We start from the raw sequence: 20,621 nt of genomic DNA, 5'->3' as shown, positions 1-20,621 counted from the left end.
TGGAAAGCAGAATACAAAGACAAGGTAAAAGCTATGTTCTGATAACCATTTTGGTCCTGCTTACTGCATGACTGAGCACCGAACTCATATCTGGAAAAGAGAAGCAAATGTTTGCATGGAATTCTGTTCAGAAAATCCTTATTTCAACTATGTGGCTCCTTGTTTTGGGCTAGAGGGGATCAGCAGACTCCTCTAGGGCTCGAGATTCATCAGCTTACGTGAGATGCAAAAGCCTCCATTTGGAAGCACTGAAAATCTTATGGTGGAATCTTGCCCCAAAAGGGGAACCATAATTTGGGCCTCATGTAATAAATGCAAACATTGCACACTTTTTAAAATGGTTTCTTACCCAGGAAGCACGCAACTTTAAAAAAATGTATGCGCAAGGCCATCAGGTCCATGCGTCAAAGTTTCATGGCCTACATTCTCCAGAACGAGCATTCTTAAATACTAGATTTGGAGAGGACAGGCAGCAAGGACTTCAATCCACACGAGCAACTGCCCCCACACCACCAAAACTACGAAGAAAAGAAGCAAGGGGGCTGGAAAAAGGACTGTGGCAGGGAATCTTACCCTTTACAAGCTGCAGGGTTAAGAAATACCATTGCTTTCTTTAGCTGCTCATTCGGAAGAATAATCTGGTCGCCAAACACCTAATAACGCAAAGAAAAGGAGGGGTTTTAAAATTCTGTTATGGCATTTCTGGATTTTTTTCTATTGATATACGACAACAACTGTGCTTTTAATCCCAGTGTCCCCAGCCTTGTTGAACCCGCGGGCACTTCTGGAATTCTGACACAGGAAGATGGGCACAGCTACAAAATGGCTGACACAGGAGGTGGAGCCAAACACAAAAGCCCGTTGAGTGAGGTAATAGTAACACTTCAATATTTGAAGCAGACGCTCTGTTTAAGAGAATGCTTTGTCCATCAGAAGCCCGGATGAGCAGGTGCCCCCCAGCCCCTCCCAATTTCTAAAAGCACTTGGGCACCACGGAACAAATTGGCAGGCCCCTACGTTGGGGACCCCCCTGCTTGAGTCTTTTGATAGTTACTGAGTCCCTCATCCTTTCTCCCCCATGAATAGAAGTGGGCTGAATCATGGGGGAACAAAGCTTGCTTTACTCTGCCCCTTCTCAGGTTAGTGCATCTGCCACTTAAATGGCATTTTGGTTTGTGGGAGGGTAGGGGGAAGTGGCAATTTACACTCACTAATTCCATCCCTCAGTGCACACAGTAACACCTGCAGCTGCCTTATACTCAATCAGATCATCAGTCCAACAAGCTGGGGAGCCAGCTTGGTGTAGTGGTTAGGAGTGTGGACTTCTAATCTGGCGAGCCGGGTTTGAATCTGTGCTCCCCCACATGCAGCCAGCTGGGTGACCTTGGACTCGCCACAGCACTGAGAAAATTGCTCTAACAGAGCAGGAATATCAGGGCTCTCTCTGCCTCACCCACCTCAAAGGGTGTCTGTTGTGGGGAGAGGAATGGGAAGGAGATTGTAAGCCGCTTTGAAACTCCTTCGGGTAGAGAAAAGTGGCATATAAGAACCAACCTTCTTCTTCTAGATCAGAACTGTCTACTCAGACTGGCAGTAGCTCTCCGGGGTCTCAGGCTTTCCCCTAAACTACAACCTGGACCTTTTAACCGGACTGAACTAGGGACCAACTGCATGCCAAGCAGATGTTCCACCACTGAACTATGGTCTCCCTCACTTTGTGATTCATGCTTGTGGAAGATCGCTGTGTGGCGCCTTGTGTCATTTCTGAGGGTCTGCTGACTCTCAGGAACAAAATCTCCGGGGGCCCAGTGGCCTGTAGGAGGAGAGGAAAGAAGAAAGTCCTGCTCCATAAAGTCTATGGATGTCACTAGCCATAGCCACCAAGGCCTTCTCCATCTTTTAAGGTCTTGAACATCAGCCTTTTCGAGCCTGAGGGCTCCTTTGGAATCCTGACACCGTGTGGTTGGCGCAGCCACAAAATGGCCGCCATGGCCTACTCTCAGTAAATATTCTAGTGCTGCGGTGGCAGCTGTTGCCAAAGCAATATTTTGAAAAAATCTGCACAGCCAATCAAATCTCCAATGGCCTTGCTAGGCAAAAGCCCCAGCCACTCCCTATAAATACTTGGCAGGAGGCAGGAAAGTGCTGGCAGGCGCTCTGGTGCCCAAAGAAATCACATTGGGGATCCCTGGTCTTAAAAAGATGCCCAGCTGAGCTTTCTGCTGCACATGAGGGCCGCCAGCCTCAAAAGTGCAGGCACATTGTAGCGAACATCTGCACATTAAATTGCACAAGAACCATGTACGGACCTCACGCACATGCAATTTCACAGCAAATAATGCAACCCCTCCTCATTTGTAGTTTGCTCCGCTGTGACCCATCAACAAAGATCTGCTTCATGCTGATACAAACCAAGTAGGAAAGGCAAACCTCATACAAACACGACTATTAATAGTAATAAACGAATCTTATTCTTAGAGCATTTGGTGATGAGGTTGGAATGAAGCAGCTGAAACAATCGTGTTAAGAGAGCTTTGCAGCTTTTCCAAATTCTCGGCAATTATCGACATCACTGAGATTATTAGAGAACAGAATTTAAAATACATCAGAACAAAGTTGAACATTAAATTCTATTTATTGTACCGCGTCAGGGAAAAGGCAGCAGAAGGTAGGTGAGACGGTAATCCAGGGGGGCAAAGGACAGAGGAAATCAAACAGACATATTATTTGAAGAGCAGATGGGAAAAGTCAGTGATTAATTCTATTACTTTTGCATTCTTGAGGGAAATCAGGGGGAAAGAGCCTCTGCATTTATAATTCTCTGATCTGTTAACAGCTGCTAGATACATCCAATTATTTACTTGGTAGGGGGAGCAATATATTTGTTTGCTTCAAACAAAAAACTGGCTGTCCTACTAATTAAACTTTCAGTAGAACAGAGATATTTTGAGGGGGGGGGGAGAGAGCTTTATTCTCATATAGACCATCTTTGGAGGGGGGAGGAAAACATTGTGAGCCTTTGCAATCACGGACTAACCCTAAACAAGAACAAAAAACCTCATGAGCACCTTTTAAAATATATTTCGTGGTTGACCATTACTTCCTCCTACAATAATTCCTCCCCTGTAACACAAAGCCCTGACCTGGATGGCCCAGGCTAGCCCAACGTCATCAGATCTTGGAAGCTAAGGAGGTTAGGTGCTGCTTAATACTTGGATGGGAGACCACCAGCGTTGCTACATAGAGGCCGGCAATGGCAAACCACCATTGCTTTTCACTTGCCCTGAAAATTCTGGGACAGCCTTTTCAATCTTTTGACCCTGGTGGTGCCACTGAAATATTTTTCAGGCTTTGAAGCATCAGGAAGTGATGTCATCTGGCCACGCCTCCCTGCCTTGCCCCCCAGAAGTGACCTCTCGCTCACTTATATACCCATTTGCACACCAAGGACGGGATTTGGGGAGATGAATGACCTCCACCAGGTACCATGCCGTGGAATCTACCTCCAGAGCAGCCATTTTCTCCAGGAGATCCAGTCATGGTTGTCTGGAGATCCGTTGTAATAACAGGAGATCTCTAGGTGCCACCTGGCGATTGGTAACCCTAGCTGCCAGTCCCATCACTTCTGCCTAAAACTTTACCTAACGCAAGCCACGCATGTAACTAAACTTCCAGCACTGTCTGACAAGAGTAATAATAAAAGCATTATCTTTGTGACGCTCCTGAATAATTCGCAATGGCACGGAGTTTGAAGTATAATTAGGTGCAAAGCACAGCCCCTGCAGGAAGAAGCGCGCACGCCTTATGGTCTGCTGTTCAGCAAAAGAATACCAACAGCCACCGTTGTCAGGCGAGTCACGTCCCAGGGACCTGCTGGGAGAATCTCCAGAATCCTGCGCAAGTGAGATAAGAAGGGGATTTTAATCTAATTTGATCTTGTTAAATGGCATTACCTGGGCTTCTTGGCATGCGGCTCTCCTTAGCAGGTTATCGCTATTGGGGGGAAAAGAGAGAGAAAAGAACTGATGTTAGATAGGGGAATTTGGGGGAAAGGAAACAGGTGGACGCGTGCATTTAAAACAAAAACTAGTACGACTGCGCTTTGGCACACAAAGCCCAGAGACTGTATCTTTTTTAAAGAAACGTCTTGGGGAGATGGCGGATGGGAATCCTACCGCTTAACGAATTATTTAATTTTGAAGCCACTTTCCCTTTCTTCATTTACCTCCCTACGGGCCTCTTTGGCATCTGCAAACGCAACCCCCGCGTGATGAGATTAATGTCTCATCCACAGCACCCTCATCCTCTTGACCCGGAGCTCTTGTGATTAACTGAGATCTCTTCCTCCATCCACACAAGAGTTGCATCACCCAGTTGCCCGGCCGAACAAACCAAGCGGACAAACCATTCTGATGTCTGATGGAAGCAGGATGCATTGTATTAACTTCATGCGGTTGTATAATTGAGGTGAGGCCCTGGGCCCGGGCTGGTAAAATGATCTGCCAACCAAGGTCAGGGCCCTGCAGGACCTCAGGGCTCATAAGACGGAGCCGTTTTGCCCGGACTATAGTTAAGGCCAGGAGCACAACACCTAATAACTTAGAATCATAGAGTTGGAAGGGGCCATACAGGCCATCTAGTCCAACCCCCTGCTCAACGCAGGATTAGCCCTAAGCATCCTAAAGCATCCAAGAAAAGTGTGTATCCAACCTTTGCTCGAAGACTGCCGGTGAGGGGGAGCTCACCACCTCCTTAGGCAGCCTATTCCACTGCTGAACTACTCTGACTGTGAACATTTTTTTCCTGATATCTAGCCTATATCGTTGTACTTGAAGTTTAAACCCATTACTGCGTGTCCTCTCCTCTGCAGCCAGCAGAAACAGCATCCTGCCCTCCTCCAAGTGACAACCTTTCAAATACTTAAAGAGGGCTCGAACTTCATATTGGCAGGCCTCTCTGGGGAAACACCTGCTGAAACGAAGATCCATCTATTCAGGAAATGAATCCCCCACCCCCACCGAGGTGAAACTTAATGGGCAGATGCATGTTGCGAATTGTGAAATGTTTTAAACTTAATTTAATGTATTTTAAAGTTCTCGTCTTTTGGGCCTTTTCCTCCACCATCGACATAGATGCAGCGGTGGCCATACTAGGGAGACACCGGTTTCTCTAGCAGTGGAAATTCATGCAGTTGTTACGTTTTTTAATTTGCTTTTATCTTTATACTTGCCTTTATTCCACAAAACTATCTTTTCCCAATCAACACCCTGTGGATTCATGAACATTTAGCTTGAAGTGCTGTGCAGTTTGAAGAGCTATTTTTTTTTGTGCCCCACTTCTTATCACCTGAAGGAATATCAAAGCGGCTTATAATCGCCTACCCTTCCCCTCCCCACAACAGACACCTCTGTGAGGTAGGTGGAGCTGAGAGAGCTCTGAGAGAACTGTGAATGGCTCAGGGCTGCATGGGGAGGAGTGGGGAATCAAACCCAGATCTCCAGATCCGTCACTCTTAACTACTACACCATGCTGGCTCAAGTTAAGGGGGTGAAGAACCAAAGTACTTTTATCAATCTAGACCAGGGGTAGTCAAACTGCGGCCCTGCAGATGTCCATGGACTACAATTCCCAGGAGCCCCCTGCCAGCAAATGCTGGCAGGGGGCTCCTGGGAATTGTAGTCCATGGACATCTGGAGGGCCACAGTTTGACTACCCCTGATCTAGACAATCTGTTCTCTATGGAAGCAGCATCTTTGTCATTACTTTTCTTGCTGAAGCTGAAATGCTCTGGATTTGGCACGAGTTTGTCCAACAAGCAGTCAAAGGGCATGGTGGCTAAAACTTCAGAGGTACTTCCAGATGCCTCAGGGTGGCTGGGATCAGAGTCCTGGTGGCTGGGAGATGAGTGAAGGCTAGCTTTGTTTAGAGACGGGATGGATTCACCTGAGCTCTGTGCTCAAGGGTCACTGAACTGCCTTTTCAATTCAACTCAAAAAGATTTCTGCTAATAGGAAGCAAATTATCTGGCTTATTACAGACCTAAAACTTCATCCTAACCCCTCTCTGTTGGGGCGGCATAACTTGTTCTGCCTTCCTAATACCATTGCAAAAGTAGCTTTCCAAAGTGCTATAAAAGTATTGATTTCAGATGAAAAATCAATTGGGAGAAATTCAAGCTCAACAACAAGAGAAACTCAGTCAATAGGAAAACCTTTAGGGAAAATAATGGGACAAACAGAAACAAGCCTTCTAAGTGAGAGAACGTATAAATAATGTATTACCCCCGATTCATGCCTAATTGGAATATTTATCAAAGTTTTCCTTGGAGGCATTAGTGCTCCCCTTAACATAATGTTTGCTCTTCACATTCAAAGGAATAAGTCTTGTGTGCTAAGAAGGAGGAACATTTTTTTTGGGGGGGGGGGTGAAACGAACAGCCGACCATTGATTAATTGCAGTAATTTTACTAAATACTAGTTAAAAGCCAACTGTAGCGCTGAAATGGATTGGACACCCCTGCACACTATGTGGTATGAACGGGGGGAAATGTGAATTTTGCCCACCATGTGACCATTTCTGGGTAAAGGGCCAATCCAGACCTTGTTCTTATGAATGGGACTGCCCACTGCCCTGTCGCCTTGACTTGGATGGCCCAGGCACACCTCCTCTCACCAAATCTGGGAAGCTAAGCAGAGTTGGCCATGGTTAGTATCTGGATGGGAAACCGCCAAGGAAGTCCAGGTTCCCTATGGAGAGGCAGGCAATAGCAAGCCACTGCTGATTGTCTTGAAAACTCTAGGGTTGCTGAAAGTTCATGTTAGCTTGACAGCACCTTCAACCCCCACTGCCCTGTCACTAAGAGTCACAGCAGACGTAACGGCCCCCACAGGTTGTCCGTGAACACCCCCCACCGCTGAGTCACTCACTCCACCCTGCACGCTTTCAAGTGCTGAAATAGCTGCATTCACTCCCCAGGATGTCTTCAGGGCATTTTTAAACCGCTTTAAAATGGCCTTGCCACCCATGAGTAGGGCCCGGGGATCCTGTCACCTGCAGCTTGGCCCGGAGCCGTCAGAGAACCCGGAAAACTTGAACGGTTCCGCAGGGCCTGCAAAAGGGAGCTCCTCCGCCCGGCACTTGGCTGAGGTCAACCTGAACCCCTGCTTCCCATTGGCCCCCACGCCTCCCTCCGATGACAGTCACTACAGATCCGCCCAACCCCCTGGGCCTTCAGTACCAGTTCTCCCCGGTATTCTACCATTCTACAGTGTCGTTTATTGTTATCACTATATTGTTGTTTATTGTTATCACCACATTTTTACAAACTGAGCTACTTGTTTCGTTCCTGTTTTGTGTAAACTGCCCTGAACCTTCAAGGAGGGCGGTATATAAATACTATAATAAATAAAAGACAACTCGTTCTCACTCATCTCTGCTGCAGGCTGTCCCTCCACCTAATTTTCTATTTTCGACTGCCTTCTAGTTTACTATTTACTATTGTGCAATCAAAGCAATGACTCACTTAACACAATAAGATTCCAACAAGTAGCAGGAGGTAGGGAAAGCAAATATATATTTGCCTAAGTGATCTTTGCCGGAGAAAGTGAATGGACTCCTGTTATCACCTTGGCAATGCCCAGAGGGAAAATATGAAGTCACTTTAACCCCCCCCCCCTTTTGTTTGTGGCTTGCAACCCCTTCTGCCTTCTGGCAAAAAAGTACTCCAAAGCTCAGCAATTTCTGGTTAATTAAGTACTGCTCTGCTGCTATCCAATTTAACAATTACTTTCCAAGTAACTGGAACTGTCTGGCAGGTCAGAAAAGCAGGGGGGGGGGGAGAATACCGAGATCATACTTCAGTAACATAGGTTACTGAATCAGAATCAATACTGAACCAATTCGGCTTCTCAAGAAAGCTCACCAACAACACCGATCAGAGAGGCAAACCTTCTCTGCAATGTTTTTGTAAGTAAAATCCAAGGTTGCTTTGAAGAAGAGTTGGTTCTTATATGCCGCTTTCCTCTACCCGAAGGAGGCTCAAAGCGGCTTATAGTCACCTTCCCTTTCCTCTCCCCACAACAGACACGCTGTGAGGTGGGTGAGAGAGCCCTGATATCACTGCTCAGTCAGAACAGTTCTACCAGTGCCGTGAGGAGCCCGAGATCACCCAGCTGGCTGCATGTGGAGGAGCGAAGAATCGAACCCGGCATGCCAGATTAGAAGGCCGCACTCCTAACCACTAAACTGGCTCTCTTTGGTAGATCCGTTCATCTGTGTTTATCCGCAGAGAGCAAAGCTGCCAACTTCGACAAAGAGTTCCAGTCGGTCTCTGGGTAAGACGAACAGGATCTAAATATGTTATAAACCAAGAGCTGCATCTGCCATCGTGGCCTTTTGTTCCATTGGAGGGAAAGCACACTGGCAGCACAGGTGGCAGGTCATTAGGACAAAAAGAGTATTCTAATTGCTGTCGATTCCAAAGCTTCCCGTCCCCAGATGGCTGGAAGGTGCAGGGCAAACCTTTGTGTTCCAAGATATTCCAGCAGGTGAGCTGTTTAGTCTCATTGTAGCAAAGACAGGAAGGAATCTGGAGGCACCTTAAATACTAAAATGTTTGGTGTGGCTTAAGCATTTGTGAATTAGAATTTACTTCATTAGAAGCTTGAAATGTGGCAGATATGTGCACACCCATACACAGAACAAGGAACAACTAACAGAAGAAAGAAAAGCTGATGAAATGTTAGTTTTTTCCTCTAGGCCAGGGATTCCCAACCAGGGGTCAACGAGGGCTCCCAAGGGGGTCCACAGCCTTTCCCCTCCTGCCTTAATGGACTCAGCTACAAGCCAGGGACCCAGGCGCTTCCATTGCTCCACCTTGCAAACATGAATGAATTCTATCGTGGTTTCTGCACCTGCGAGAGGGTGAAGTCTGCCTGCCTACTCCTACCTTAAACCACCTCCTGCCTCTCATCCCCTCTGGCCTACTTGAGTCTGCCTATTAATACAGGTGGTAATGTCACTTCTGGCAATATACCCCTTCCAGGGAGCATGACAGGGAGGCGTGGCCAGCTGACATCACTTCCGGGGCTCCTTGAAGCCTGAAAAATTATTTCAGGGGCTCCTCCATGGTCACATAGTTGGAAAAGGCTGCTCTAGGCTTCTGTGGGCATTTGCACAGAGGCTATGGGATGTTGATTACCAGACTACAATGGGGGAGAATGGGGTCCTTTAAGCACACTGGGTAGTTAGGGCTGCCAGTTCCAGGTTGAAAAATACCCAGAGATTTTTTTTTTAGGGGGGGGGGAGCCTGCAAAGGGCAGGGTTTGGTGAGGGAGAGAGACTTCAATGGGATATAATGCCGTAAAGTCCACCTTCCAAAGTGGCCATTTTCTCCAGGTGAACTGATCCCTGTTGTCTGAAGATCACTTGGAATTCCAGGTCTCCTGCTACCACCATGAGGTTGGCAGCCCTAGTCTACAATGCGTAACTCTGCCCCTTCCTTGCAGGGCTACTGAGATGAGAAAATACAGAAAGAATCACATATATTTGAGATCGCTGATCTCCTAGAAGCACGATGGGATAAAATGAATGAACAGAATGGAATAGATTGAAGCCGCACACTGCATGTATCTGATGCCAAAAGAAACAGTTTGCTTTGGAGGTCCCACAAATCCTCTTTATATGGTTAAGTTTGCTTTGGGGCGGAGGGGGAAGAGAACAGGAGACCTCTGGCACTACAAAATACTCGAAATACTCGCTTTCATTTGCAAACATACAGGTTTAGGAGGGCTTGCAGGAGGTTCGGATGCATGCCTGAAGGCAAGCAGTGCTAAGGTGAAAGCCGACATCAAGGTTGAAATCAACACTCAGAATCTAAACATCATTTGCTCCTCCTAAAAAACCCACCCCCCTCCCGGCAAAAGAAAGCAGATTTCCTCCCTAGCCAGCAGCCAATTGCCTATTAGCATTCACTATCCCACCCATCAATGATCAAAGCCAAAGGACAGACACTTTGCATAAACATATAGGGAGGCTTAGAGGGCCTCAGGGAGGGGATTTGGGGGAGGGCAGGAGACAGAAAAAGAGCTTTTTTCAAGCCAAATTGCTTGGTTATTCTTTCAAGCTTTGGCTTTGTTGTCTTACAGCAGGCTTTCTCAACCTGGATTTCGTGAAACCCTGGGGTTTCTTGATAGCCCTGGAAGGGTTTCTTGAATGGGTGGGAGTTAATTTTTTAATACATATATTTTTAATCTGTTAAACATTTATTGGGTGATATGACCCTATATGGCCATGTCGACCTACCCCCTCAATGGCCAATGATGGGCCTGGAAGGGCTGGAGGAAGGGGAGGGCCCTGGGGGGGGATACACAGCTATGCTTCCCAACTCTATGCTGCAGGATCCCGCTACCTCTGGGGTTTCTCAAAGCTTGAAAAGGTTTCAGGGGACCCCTAGTTCCAACATTCCATTTAACTGAGGTTTTGACAATAATGCAATTATAAGGAACTGCAGAGAAGTAATAGAACAAACCAAAAAAGTTGAATCCTGGGGATAAGCTTTTGTGCACATGCTCACTTCATCAAATACCAGATCTCAGACAAAGCACGCATTGCAAACAAAAGCTTATATCCAGAATCCAACTGTGTTGGCCTTAAAGGTGCCACTAGATTCAGAATTTGTTCTGTTGCTACAGACCAACATGGCTTATCTATCTGCAGAGAAGTAAAATTGGGTTAAAGATTGGGGGTTTTTTTGGTTGTGATGATGACAACCAGGCTTGACTCCACCACAGTGCATTGATTAGCATCTGGGGACCCAGGTTCGAATCCCCACTCTGTGACAGAAACTTGCTAGGTGACCTTGGGCCACTTACATCCATTCAACCTAACCTCCCTCACAGACTTGTCGAGAGGATAAAATGGTGTCAGCAATTTTGGGCTTGCGTCATGGAAAAATGGGTAGAAATGAAGCAAATAAATAACTGCAATATTTATTTATATGCTACAACACTCCTGCTGTTCTTTTAACATTTTGAGAAGCTCTGAAATACCCTCCAGGGTGAAAATGTATTCAACAGACAAATACCAGAAACTAGAGGTCATTTGCTGATCTAATACTTGTTTTATTTATTTATTATTATTTATTATTATATTTATATACCGCCCTCCCCGAGGGCTCAAGGCAGTTTACAGGAAACAGGAAAAGATACAGATAACATATAGTAACAGGTGATAACAGTAATAACATTATAACATCATTATAATATTATTGCTCTTTTTACATGACAGACCATAACCCAACTATCGCAAAACAAGTTTACACCACGTGTCCATCGTAATGCCTGCCTTAGGGAACATCACCATTTTCTTCTTGGGATGTTCCAAAGTTTACCATTTTTATTAAGTTCCAAAGCAATAAAACTTACCAACTGTGTGTACTCCGTTTCTGCCTCCCACCTCCTAAATTATCATTTAGCGAACTGCTGTTTAGGAACATTACAGACCATTGCTCTAGCCCCCTAAAAACTTGCAATTCAATAAATCAGGTAGTGTTTTAGACTCCACGGGAGCTTTACTGAAACAGGGTTAGAGCTGTCTCCTTGGAATTCCCTCTAAAGAATACATCCATCAAACTCGAGAGCTATATCCCTCAGATATTGCAACCTAGAGGAAAATGGAGAAAGGTTGAGCCCCATCCAGGGAAGAAGCCCTCCTTTATCTGCAAAAGGAAAAGCAACGCTTAAGACACCTAATTCCAGGGAGTCAAAGGCTAAGCTAAAGCAATGTTGAGCTAAAGCAGCATCCGTTCCATTAGAAGCCCCAATGATGCTAGACACCGAGGCACAAGATCTGGCTAAGCTTTTAATCTGTTATAAAAGGGCACAATATAAGTCTACTCAAAAGCACACCTCGAGCATAATAATTGAGCCACAGATGTCAACAACTACCAAGTGACTGAAAGTTGGTTGGAAAGTGAAATGTTTTGGGATGCCAGATCTCTCTGGGGAGCTGAAGCAAACCCGTAGATCTGCTGCCCTGCAGGAATGGCTTTTTTGCCTCCATTGGCAGGCTGTTTTTGAATCTGAACTACAAACATGCCATCGGTATCCAGTGTTCCTTCTTCCGAGTGAAACCCAAGCCGGCTGCCTGGCTGCTGGAACGTCTCACCACTCATGAAAGTGGGGATCACGTTACAGTATGGTTTTTTATTCATCCATGCAAAATTTACCCTAGTTGCACATGTAGCATGTGCTACAGGCCCCACGATTCCAACGGCTCCACAGTGCTGTATGGCTAGAGGGCCTTTACACTGTGATTGTTATGGGGGGGGGGGGTCTTCTTACTTATGCTGCTTGCAGACTACAAGAACAAAAAAAGGGCTATATGCATGCTCTGTTAGTCACTGAGCATGCTCAGGGCTCATTGCACATGGACCACAAGCTGCGTAAGTGTGAATGTCACCTTAGATACTGGGCCACTGTGCTTGTGTGTCCCGCCAAGGTTCAATAAATATTTTCAGCAAAGTGAAGCTGTCAGTTGCTTCCGAAGTTCCAACTATCCCTGAGAAGGGGGCCCTACTGTCACTTGAATAAATCTTTCTTGGTCTTAAAGGTGCTACTGGACTCTGATTTTATTGTATAGCCCAAGTAACAGTGCCAGATGTGCTCTGCTAAGGCCCTAAACCGGGCCTGCATCCATACCAAAGCTGCTGGGCACTCCATGTGTCTTTATCTAAATATCTGAAACCCCCCCCCCTCTCCTGGAGCATCCAATGTGATAATGTAAAAGTAGTCAAAAAGTGGGCTGCTAATTATGCAGCGTCAACTCAAAAGCCTGACCATGTGCAAAAATGGAAATATTGTACATTCTGTCAGAAATAGGTTCAGATTAAGTTCTGAAGAATGAAGCAATCTTACACTACCATGCTATGCAGAGTTACTCCAGTCTATGCCCATTCACTTCACTGAACAATGTGGGACTTACATCTGAGTAGACCTGCACAGGCAAGCTCCTTTAATGCAGGGGTAGTCAACCTGTGGTCCTCCAGATTTCCATGGACTACAATTCCCATGAGCCCCTGCCAGCATTTGCTGGCAGGGGCTCATGGGAATTGTAGTCCATGGACATCTGGAGGACCACAGGTTGACTACCCCTGCTTTAATGTCCTCAGACTGCTTTCAACAAAGAATGTAGCATATTTATCAACACTCTTGCATTTTAAGAGCCTTTTGCTCCTCATCACTTGGGATTTTCAAGAGTGTGTCCTCCCACCCACCCCCAGCCATTGTTTTGTTCCTCTATTTATCACCATAACCTATGAAATCAGAATCAGTGCGAGGTTATCCAAATTATTTTCTGGGGGAAAGCAACAACAACACAAACACAAGCTATTCCCAGCCTGCCAAATCTACTGAAGTGAGAGCCAAATTTAGGGCAGTACAACTACACACTGTGTGGAGACAGCTAATTGAAAAAACAACAACAAGAGATCCACAGAGGAACCAATTAAACTCATATATATATATCCACACACACACACAAACAGGGGCTTAGGGCAATGTATAATTAGCACAATATTTATTTCAATCAAAGAAAGCAAAAACTTCTAACAGCATATGGAGAACAATAGAGTTAATCTGCATGGGGGGGCGGGATTTCCCTTGCAACAATAGTTATGCTCCAATTTTTTGAAGGAAAAAAAGGGGACCAGGTGGGGGTGGGGGAGCAGATGTTGTTGGGTCAGTCAGCCTTAAGTTAATGCCTGGTGGAGGAGCTCCCTTTTGCAGGCCTTGCAGAATTGAAGGAAATGGACTGAGGCAGGTTTGCGCTGCTTGTACTGCTAGATTTGTCATTAGTGTTTGACACAGTCAATCACAAGCTCCTAGCTCACTGCTACGCTGACATTGGGATATTACTACTACTACTACTACTACTACTACTACTACTACTACTACTACTACTACTACTACTATTTGATTTCTAGCCCACCACTCCCAAAAGGCTCATGGCGGGTTACAACATACATAAAACCCCCAATAAAAACACCCCTTAAAACTTCAAGAAATTCTCAATAACTAAAAACCCATACACAGAGTAACCAAGAAGCGGGGGGGGAAACGACAAACCTAAACACGGCCCACCTACAGCCAAGGGGCAGAGAAGTGGTCGACTGATCAGTCACCCGCCAAGAGTAACCCAAGGGGGGTCCAGCTCTTCCTTGGCACACTGGCCACAATCGTAAATCTGGTGGAAGAGCTCCGTCCTGCAAGCCCTGAGGAAGGATGAAAGCTCCCGCAGGACCTGTAGCTCTTCCGGGAGCTCATTCCACCAGGTGGGGGCCAGGACTGAAAAAGGCCCTGGCCCTCATTGAGGCCACACATGCTTGTCGGGGGCCAGGCACAACCAACAAATTTGTACCCACAGAGCATAAAACCCATAAAAATATGGGAGACAGCCCTCAAATGGCTGATCTCCTTCCTTTGGGGTTGTGGACAGAGGTTTGCAATAGGAGAGAGAGTATCCAGCCGTCATCAGTTCACATGTTAAGTCCCACAGGGAGCAGTCCTCTCTCCTATTTTATTTAACATCCTCATGTTCTCTCTTGCTCAGCTGGTGTGGAAGTTTAGGCTGGATTGCCACCAATACACAGATGACACCCAGCTCTTCCTCCTGATGGATGACCACCCTGATTGTCCCCCAGAATCCTTAGCCAGATGCCTGGAAGCAGTGACGAGGTGGCACAAGCAGAGTTATCTGACGCTCAACCCTTCAAAGATGGAGGTCCTGTGGCTGGGTATGAAGGGACCAAGCAAGGAAGCGTGCCTACCCAACTTGGATGGAGTATATCTAGCAATAGGCCACTCCACTAGAAATTTGGGTGTGATCCTCGATGCCTCCCTCTCTATGGAGGCACAGGTCACAAGCATAGCGTGGCAGGCCTTCTACCACATATGCCAAGCCACTAGCGCCCTACTTGGCCCCAGAACACCTAGCCACAGCGATCCATGCGGCAGTCACCTCTAGACTGGACAGATTACAGGATCGTAAATTATCACGTTTGGGCATTACCCATGATGTGACAGAAACAAGGAGTAAACAAGAACTGACCCAGTTTATTAAGAGACATCTGAGGGACTTTGATTATGACAGTATGTTGATCAGCCCCCGCAGAGTGGGTTCAACTTTCTCCATCCAACAAAAAGGCAAAACTATCTAGTCAAGCCAATTCCTCCAAAGTATAGCTCTTTCAAAGGGCGTTCATACTTGTGCACCTGAATGCCCTACGTTCACCAATAAATTAGGCCAAGTTGGGTCTGGAGTGTTATGCATGAAACGAAGCAGTAAGCACTCTGGATGGGGTCTAGTTGGAACTATAGGGGGAACTTTGGTCACATATTTCTTAGTTTTATAGGACCCAGAATCCCTGGTCAGTTTCGTCGGGAGGAAATTTGCCTTCTGACCCCAAGGTGGCAATAAAAAATTTCATTTATTCATGTCTTGATGGTTTCTTCATTATGTCTCAGGGAGAGATTTCTCATAGCGAGGTCAAGCAACGTAGTTACCTGGGGAAAGGGCTTAGCCTGACTTGGAGTGAAGGCTAACAGACCTTAGGAAGATTCAATGGAATTCCATATCCAGACAGAGTCTGTAACTGTGGCAACAACAGAATCGATTCTGTGGATCACTTTTTTTTTTTTTACTGCCCCAAGTTTTCCTGATCTCTCCATCTTTTAATCAGGACTTCGTCCTTCCAAAAGCGAAATCTTCTTGCTTATTCAGACATAAAGCTAAACAAACTACTTTGTGTGCAGTGAAATTTCTGGCAGCTGTAGTTAAGTTAGAAAACTTTTGTAGTAACTTTTTGGGTCTCCTTCTGGGGGGGGAAGGTGAGAGTTTGCTGTTTATGATTCCGGTAGTGAAAACAGTAATCAAGAAGTACATGAAAGAGTAATCGATAATTACCAGTGTTTGCCATACAGCCAGTGTCCTCCCCAGGTGAGCAGGCCGATCCCAACGGTAGTCTTCTTCCAATGATTTCTAAGGGTTTGAAACATCTTGATCACCTTGGCCATGTTTCGTTTCGCTCCACAGCACACCTTACCGGGATTGCGATGTGAAGACACGGCACTCTAGAACATCCATGTGACCAACTACAAATAATAAGATTAACACAGTCACTGAAATGCCTAAACCTCAGCTTATCCTAAATCAGTGGTCCCCAACCCGCGGGCTGCGGCCCGGTGCCGGGCCGCAAAGGCCTTGTCGCCGGGCCGCGGCTCCTTCTTCCCTCCCCCCCGAAGCGAGAAGCTCGCCAGGCCGCGAGCAAATTGGCCTTCAAAGCGGCCGATTAGCTCGCAGCCTGGCAAGCTTCTTGTTTCGGGAAGGGGGGGGGGGAGAAAGAGAAGCTTGCCGAGCCGCAAGCTAATCGGCCGCTTTGAAGGCCGATTTGCTGGCGGCCCAGAGGGGCTGGGAGGGGGAGCCGCGGCCGCCGGCATGGCAGCGGCGCAAACGCACGTCCGCAGACTGCTGCGCATGCGCGTTTGCGCCCCTGCAGGCAGTCCGCGCATGCGCGTTTGCGCTGGGGCTGCCGCGAGTGCGCGGGCCCCCGGGCCACCCTCTCCCCCCACTCCGGAGCAGCGGTCCGTGGCAGCCGAAAGGTTGCGGACTGCTATCCTAAATCACCTGCTTCTGTTCCAGACAGCTTCTTTATACAGGTAGCGGCCCAGTTTAAATAGGATGCTGTGTACAAGGTCCCATTTGTAAATGCTTTAACCTATCCAATATCACATTTTAGTCATGCCTTAAGCCTGATTTAAACATGAGGCACAGATATGTCTTATGTAATTCTGCAGGGGTGTATCATTTTATATGAGTAGCTATGTATAGGTTGAACAACTGGAATGTGTAATTCACCAGCAGTGAATTTAAATCGAGCTTCAAACACAACGTTAGCAAGGCAAAATAATTCACCCATGGGGCTTTGTGCTTCCATAGCATGTGAACTGGCCTTAGCATGTTCATCCAGGCCAGTGAAGCACAACATGCTGCATGAATGCACCAGTCCGTTTGCCCATTATGAAATCCACTATCCAAGGTAACCGTCCTGCCACTGCAGAATGAGATGGCAGAAAGCAAGTACTGTATAGTTCTTAGAATACCCCACAACTAGATGGACCTCTTCCAGCCCAATGCCTCAGAGTAGGTGCTCAGGTATACAGAGATCTTCCATGGGCACACCGACAACTTCTGTGATGCCCACCAAGTATTTTTAGAAAGTCAGTGATGCCAGGTGGAAATCTTGTTGGTCTTGAACATGCTACTGGCCTGGAAGATTTCCCTTCTATTGCAGACCAACATGGCTACCCAACTGAAATATGTGCGCTAGGATCTGGGCGTCCCAAGTTTGACTTCCACTTGGCCATGGAGTCTCACAGGGTGACCTTGAGTTAGTCACAAACACTCTTGGCCTGATCTATCTCACAGGGTTAGAATCATAGAGTTGGAAGGGGCCGTACAAGCCATCTAGTCCAAACCCCTGCTCAACGCAGGATCAGCCCTGAGCATCCTAAATCATCCAAGAAAAGTGTGTATCCAACCTTTGCTTGAAGACTGCCAGTGAGGGGGAGCTCACCACCTCCTTAGGCAGCCTATTCCACTGCTGAACTACTCTGACTGTGAAAATTTTTTTCCTGATATCTAGCTTGCAGGAATAAAATTCTTACAGTGTAAACATCTTTGACCCCCACTGGGGAGAAAGGCCTGATAGAGCCCTCATGGAGCTTCCTAAATTCCAAAGGGCCTGTAAATGGTGCAGGCATTTGACTGAGGCCAAGAATCACAGGGACCATCTGAATGGGGCCCCCAGCTGGACTCCCCCTTCCGCCATCTTGCGCCTGGCTGAAAACCGGTATTCCACCTACTTGGTTCCCAAGCACTATAGGGAATGTTTGATGGAGCATATTCTAACTGTTAGTTGTAATATTTCTTAGATGATTAAATGCTTAAAACGTAGATATTTACTTTGTATGGGTTTTTGACTGTTTTACGAGTTTTCAAGCTGTTTTGGGTTACCCCGAGACCATTTGGGGAGGGGTGGCCTATAAGTTTAAATAGAAATAAATAAATGAAGTAAATGAGTAGACTGCACAACTTTTGCTTATATATTCCCACTGTCATGATGGTCAGCTCATAGTCTGAGGAAGAGTGCTTGCACTCGAAAGCTCACGCATTAAATAAATCTTTGCTGGACTCTGATTTTGTTTTGTTATGCTGCTTCAGACCAACACAGCTACCTACTTGAATCTCAATTCAGATTAGTTCACCCTGTTATCCTCGGTGCTAGCTTTCTTCTCACTGGGAGTTTTATAAAGAGTGCAGTCAAAAACACACACACCATCAATACAGACATATAACTCTATGCTGAGGTGCGACAATTCATTCAACTACCTCACTCTGCTGTAGAAGTATAGATTCTTGCTGCCTGGTTATATTTATTTACAAAATTTATTACATGGCTTAGCCTTCCTTTACACAAGCTGCAGCAAAGAGGTAGCATGATCTATGCAACTTTAGACCACAGGCCGGATATGAAATCTCTCAACGCTCCCCAACCTCAAAGACTCCACTGCAAAGAGGAAATTAGCTTAGGAAACAGAAAGCTGGGTTAAAACCACTCTGTGCCATTTTTCAGGGCAGGAAACTGTCTATATGAAGATCAACATCTTCTAAAAAGGTACAACCCAGTCAACCAACTCGTTAGACTGCAAGTCTAGGCCAATCTACAGCACTCAGCCCAGGGGAATAAAATCCTGACCAGGTGGCAACGTCCCTCCTGCCTCTTCAAGCCGCCTTCTGCTGAGTTCCACCATTAGTCTAGACTAGGGTGCTGTGAAACCCTGGGGTTTCTTATGGTCCTGGGTTTCCCAAATGGCTGGGAATTATTTATATGTATTTAAAATTGTTAAATATGTACTGGGTGGGATGGGATATGCCCATATATGGTTTGATCCCCCACTCTTCCACATGCAGCTGGCTGGGTGACCTTGGGCTAGTCATAGTCCTGTTAAGAATTGTTCTCACCGACCTCTCTCGTCCCCATTTCCTCACAGAATGTCTGTTGCTGGAGAGGAAGGGATGTGTAAGCCACTCTGAGATGCCTTCAGCTAGTGAAAAGCCAGATATAAAAACCAACTCATCTTCTTCTAACTCTGAGTTAGAAGTGGCTCCCCAGGGTCTCAGATTTTTCAAATGGAAATGGTTGCTAGGCCTAACAGTGAGCCCCTGTCTCTCTCCTTTCTCTGCCCACTGTACTCCACCATACACCTAGTCACAGGTGGGGTTGTCAACCTACAGGTGGGGCCTGGAGGTCTCCTGGAATCAGAGCAGCTCTCCAGTTCCCTGGAGCAGGGGTAGTCAACCTGTGGTCCTCCAGATGTCCATGAACTACAATTCCCATGAGTCCCTGCCAGCGTTTGCTGACAGGAGCTCATGGGAATTGTAGTCCATGGACATCTGGAGGGCCACAGGTTGACTACCCCTGCCCTGGAGAACATGGCAGCTTCGGAGAGCCGTTTTAACACCAACGTATCCCCACCATGTTTCCCCCTCCCTAAATTCCACCCTCCCCAAGAAACAATCCCCAAATCTCTTGGGGTTTTCAAAACCAAAGAGCAGCAACCCTAACACAGGTTAAATCCTCCCCTCGGTTGCTACCTAAGGACACCCGGTCTACGACTGCCACTCTCCAGGTGGGACCTGGGGATCCCCCGGTTTCACAGCTCATCTCCCGGCGGGAGAGATCACTTCCGCTGCATGCTGCCTAGGGCGGACTCCGGAGCATCACGCTCCCCTGAGGTCCCTCCCCCACTCGCAAAGCCTCCCGGCCCCTCCCGCCCCAGAGCTGGCAACCCTACCAGCGCCCCTCACCGGGCTGCCGCTCTCCCAGGGCGGGGACGGGCAGGCGTGCATCTCGCCCCACGTGGACGCTGGGCAGAGGCCTGCCCCTCAAGCGGAAGCGGGTGCGGAGGACTGCGGCGCCCTCCGCGCTACCGAGGCGGCCGACCTGCAGCGCTCTTCCCAGGGCCCGCGGAGCCCTTGAGCCTCCTTCTGCGCGCTGCGCCCTCCAGGCTCCTTCCCGCGCCGCCGCCGGCCTCTGCAGAGCGCCGCTTCCTGGGCCGCCGCCGTGCTGGCCCGGCCTCCCGTGGAAACACGCAGCCGCCTCGCCTGAGTTCCGCGCAGGCCGTCTGCCTCAGGGGAAAACGCATCGTGGTGGGCGAGGAGAGACACCCCCCCCCCCAGGACTTGAGCCTCCTCCAGAGGCTGTGAGGAAGGGGGCAAGAGGTTCAGCCCCCTCCTGGCATTACAACCCCCCCCCCTCAAATCTCTTGAGGAGGGGAGGGGGACAGTATAACAATGTGGTTCGGTGCTAAAGAGGCATTTTTGTGTGGTTCACAGACTGGCATGCATGTAGGTGGGGGGCCAGGTTGGTCTGAAGCAGCAGGACGAAATTTGGAGTCCAGTGGTACCTTTAAGGCCAACGAAGTTTTATTCAAGGTGTCAGCTTTCATGTGCATGCGCACTTCCTCAGGCACGGCATGACATCGAGGTGGGTAGCCTTGTCGGTC

The 20,621-nt window shown here is 47.4% G+C and overlaps 1 protein-coding gene across 5 annotated transcripts in view; it reads right to left on the bottom strand.

The window, feature by feature from the left end:
* The window catches only part of AGK (acylglycerol kinase), a 62,838-nt gene extending 42,634 nt beyond the window's left edge, over nucleotides 1-20,204 (bottom strand). The window contains exons 1-4 of one of the 5 annotated variants that reach the window (XM_077339867.1): nucleotides 19,924-20,204; nucleotides 15,961-16,148; nucleotides 3,954-3,993; nucleotides 574-653 (exon numbers count right to left, since the gene is read on the bottom strand). In XM_077339867.1, coding sequence (XP_077195982.1) covers nucleotides 574-653; nucleotides 3,954-3,993; nucleotides 15,961-16,070 — 230 coding nt within the window. In that variant the 5' untranslated portion in view covers nucleotides 16,071-16,148; nucleotides 19,924-20,204. Of the gene's footprint in view, nucleotides 1-573; nucleotides 654-3,953; nucleotides 3,994-15,960; nucleotides 16,149-19,910 lie in introns of those variants that run through there. The other 4 variants (XM_077339868.1, XM_077339866.1, XM_077339869.1 and 1 more) reach the window with 4 other exon arrangements.
* Nucleotides 20,205-20,621: the final 417 nt, after the last annotated feature.

The sequence above is a fragment of the Paroedura picta genome, chromosome 5 (assembly GCF_049243985.1).
Source record: "Paroedura picta isolate Pp20150507F chromosome 5, Ppicta_v3.0, whole genome shotgun sequence".
Lineage (NCBI taxonomy): Eukaryota > Metazoa > Chordata > Lepidosauria > Squamata > Gekkonidae > Paroedura > Paroedura picta.
Note: the sequence above shows the minus strand (reverse complement) of the source record. Positions and strands in the feature narration are given on the sequence as shown.